The following is a 2,346-nucleotide window of genomic DNA, read 5'->3' as shown; positions in this document are numbered from 1 at the left end:
TCTTGAGCCGACGGGATTATGGTAAGTTTTATTCTTTATTAGTCTACTATTTTTATTTCTTTTTTTTTTGTTTGTAATTTTACATGTTCAAAATAAATGCAGGTTTATGGACGATTGCGTGATACGAGGTGTCACGAAAAGCACGAAGACTAATTTCGTGGGTCCAATTCCTACATCGTGGACACAAGCTTCTCATGCACAAAGAGAGGCGTGGTTCAATAACTTTCAGGTATATATTTTCCGTAATTCTTTGTTTTAGAAACCAAATAATTAATTTTGATAAATTTTTTAAGAACCAAGGTTATACTTTTATTTTATACTAATATGAAATTTTGTCGCTTTTTTTTTTTTGTAGTTATCATTTGCTTGGTCACCGTCTCAAGAACAGAATGTCCGTATCAGGTACAATGACGTCGGTACTCGACGATATCGGGACGTGATTTGGAAGGTAGTTAGGCGCCCAAAGGAACCAGACCACATGAAAGGTATTTAATTAACTTGTTTTGTTATTTGTATTAATTAGCTTATACTCTCTTATATTATAAATAATATCAGTAACTTATTAGTTATGATTTCATATGTGTAATTGCAGGTGACAAGTATGAAGGCTTAATAAAGCATACCAAAAGTGAAGCTTTTCAGAAGAAGTCTAAGCAAGCATCCCTCAACAAAAGAGGAGGAAAGGAAGACGCCGTGAACGAGCCTACTCATTACGCGGGTTCACGATCGTTCTGGAATCGTATGTTGGGTGTAAGTACTTTGTCTATTATTTCACACTTTTTTTTTTGTTTTCAATGCAACATGTTTATTTTATGTTAGATTTTTTGTTGATTTTATAACATGTATGTTTTTTTCATTCAGAGAGGAAAGAAGAAGTCACAGCCGATTGCGACGGTACCGGAACTGTTTCTGGACACGCATTCCAGAGTTGACCACAAAGGGGTTAGAACTTGGACTAAGCCAAAAGACAAGCAATTATATGTAAGTTTTCCGTAACACTTAATTTTTGTTAATTTATTCTCTTTTAAAATGTCGTATATAAGGTGGTTACCATATTAACTTGCAACCATTTGTTTAATATTGTAGGAAGCATTTGAACGAGAAAAAGCCGCCAATCCAGAAAGACCGGACAATGACATATGGTATGAGTTGGTGGATGGCTTCAAGAAAGGGCACGTGTATGGTACCGGAAGTTCAACACCGGCTTTCTATGAGAAAACGCGTAGAAGATCGACTTCAACAATTCCCAAAGAACACGTATCAACCGGGAATTATTAGTCAACTTCAAAGTCAAATAAGAGAGCGTGATGAACGTGATGCCAAACGTGATGAAGAACTTGCCAAACGTGATGAAGAATTCCGCCAAATGAAGGAAAGAATGGAAATGTTTGAGACTTGGTGGCAAGGTTGTAACCCCGGACCTAGACCCAACTACGATCCAAATGATCCGCATGGTCCACATGGGGGGAGTGGAGCCGGTGTTGGCTTCCAAGTAAGATGATTTTAGCACGTAAGCTTGTAAAACTTGAACTTTCGACTTGAACATTAGAATAGCTTAGCTTGTAAAACTTTCATTTTCAATATATGAAATGAAGTTTGAGAAAATGGGAGGTGTTGGGTTGAAATGTATGGTGTTGTGTGTGTTGAAATTTGGGATGTATGGTGTTGTGGAACATCGGTTTGTATGCAGGTTGTAAATATTTGGCTAGCAATGAAAACGAAAAAAAACCACCAAAACATACAGTGGCTTTGGCGGATCGAATTGAGATTTGGCGGCGAAATTGATCGCCAATTTGGCGATCGATTCAAGGTAGTCGCCAAAATGGCGATCGAATTGCGATCGCCAAATCTCAATTCGATCGCTAAATTACCTCACCTAAAGCGCTACGTCACCCAAAAAAGGCGACTGAATTGGCATTTGGCGACTGCTATTCAGTCGCCAATTTGGCGACTACCTTGATATCAGTCGCCAATTTGGCGACTACCCTATCAATCGCCATTTTTGGTATTTGGCGATCGATTTTCGATCGCCAAATTTGGCGACCGACTTTAGTCGCCAAAGCTAGAAAAGGCGACTAAGGTCCGCGGCCGACGTTTGCGGATCGATTTGATCGCCAAACTGATTTTTGGCGATCGATTTGATCGCAAAAAAATACTGTTTTAATTCTTTTTGTAGTGAAAGTAATAACAAAGTCTAGAATGCAAAGGGAGAAGAGAAGGGCGGACACTCGCGTGAGAAATATGAGGAGCGAAGGCTCCTATTTATACTAATCACGTGAAGGAATTAGGGTTTCGGAGACTCTTTGGAAGTGAATCTCGGAAAGATATGAAAAAGATACGAGAAAC

The 2,346-nt window shown here is 38.8% G+C and overlaps 1 protein-coding gene across 1 annotated transcript; it reads left to right on the top strand.

The window, feature by feature from the left end:
- Nucleotides 1–339: 339 nt before the first annotated feature.
- Nucleotides 340–1,278, top strand: LOC141641424 (uncharacterized). The gene is made up of 4 exons (XM_074450084.1): nt 340–485; nt 593–750; nt 862–981; nt 1,087–1,278. Exons 1-4 carry the CDS (start codon nt 479–481, stop codon nt 1,276–1,278), a joined length of 477 nt encoding a protein of 158 aa, XP_074306185.1. The 5' UTR covers nt 340–478.
- The last annotated feature ends 1,068 nt before the right edge of the window (nt 1,279–2,346 follow it).

The sequence above is a fragment of the Silene latifolia genome, chromosome 1 (genome assembly GCF_048544455.1).
Source record: "Silene latifolia isolate original U9 population chromosome 1, ASM4854445v1, whole genome shotgun sequence".
NCBI classification, from domain to species: domain Eukaryota; kingdom Viridiplantae; phylum Streptophyta; class Magnoliopsida; order Caryophyllales; family Caryophyllaceae; genus Silene; species Silene latifolia.
The sequence above is the reverse complement of the archived record's forward strand: the minus strand, read 5'-3'. Positions and strand labels throughout refer to the sequence as shown.

What these genes read in the sequence shown, in the direction of transcription:
- LOC141641424 (XM_074450084.1), top strand. An exon ending in TCTGGAATCGTATGTTGGGT is followed by an intron (nt 751 to 861) that starts GTAAGTACTTTG and finishes TTTTTCATTCAG; the next exon opens with AGAGGAAAGAAGAAGTCACA. An exon ending in CAAAAGACAAGCAATTATAT is followed by an intron (nt 982 to 1,086) that starts GTAAGTTTTCCG and finishes TTAATATTGTAG; the next exon opens with GAAGCATTTGAACGAGAAAA.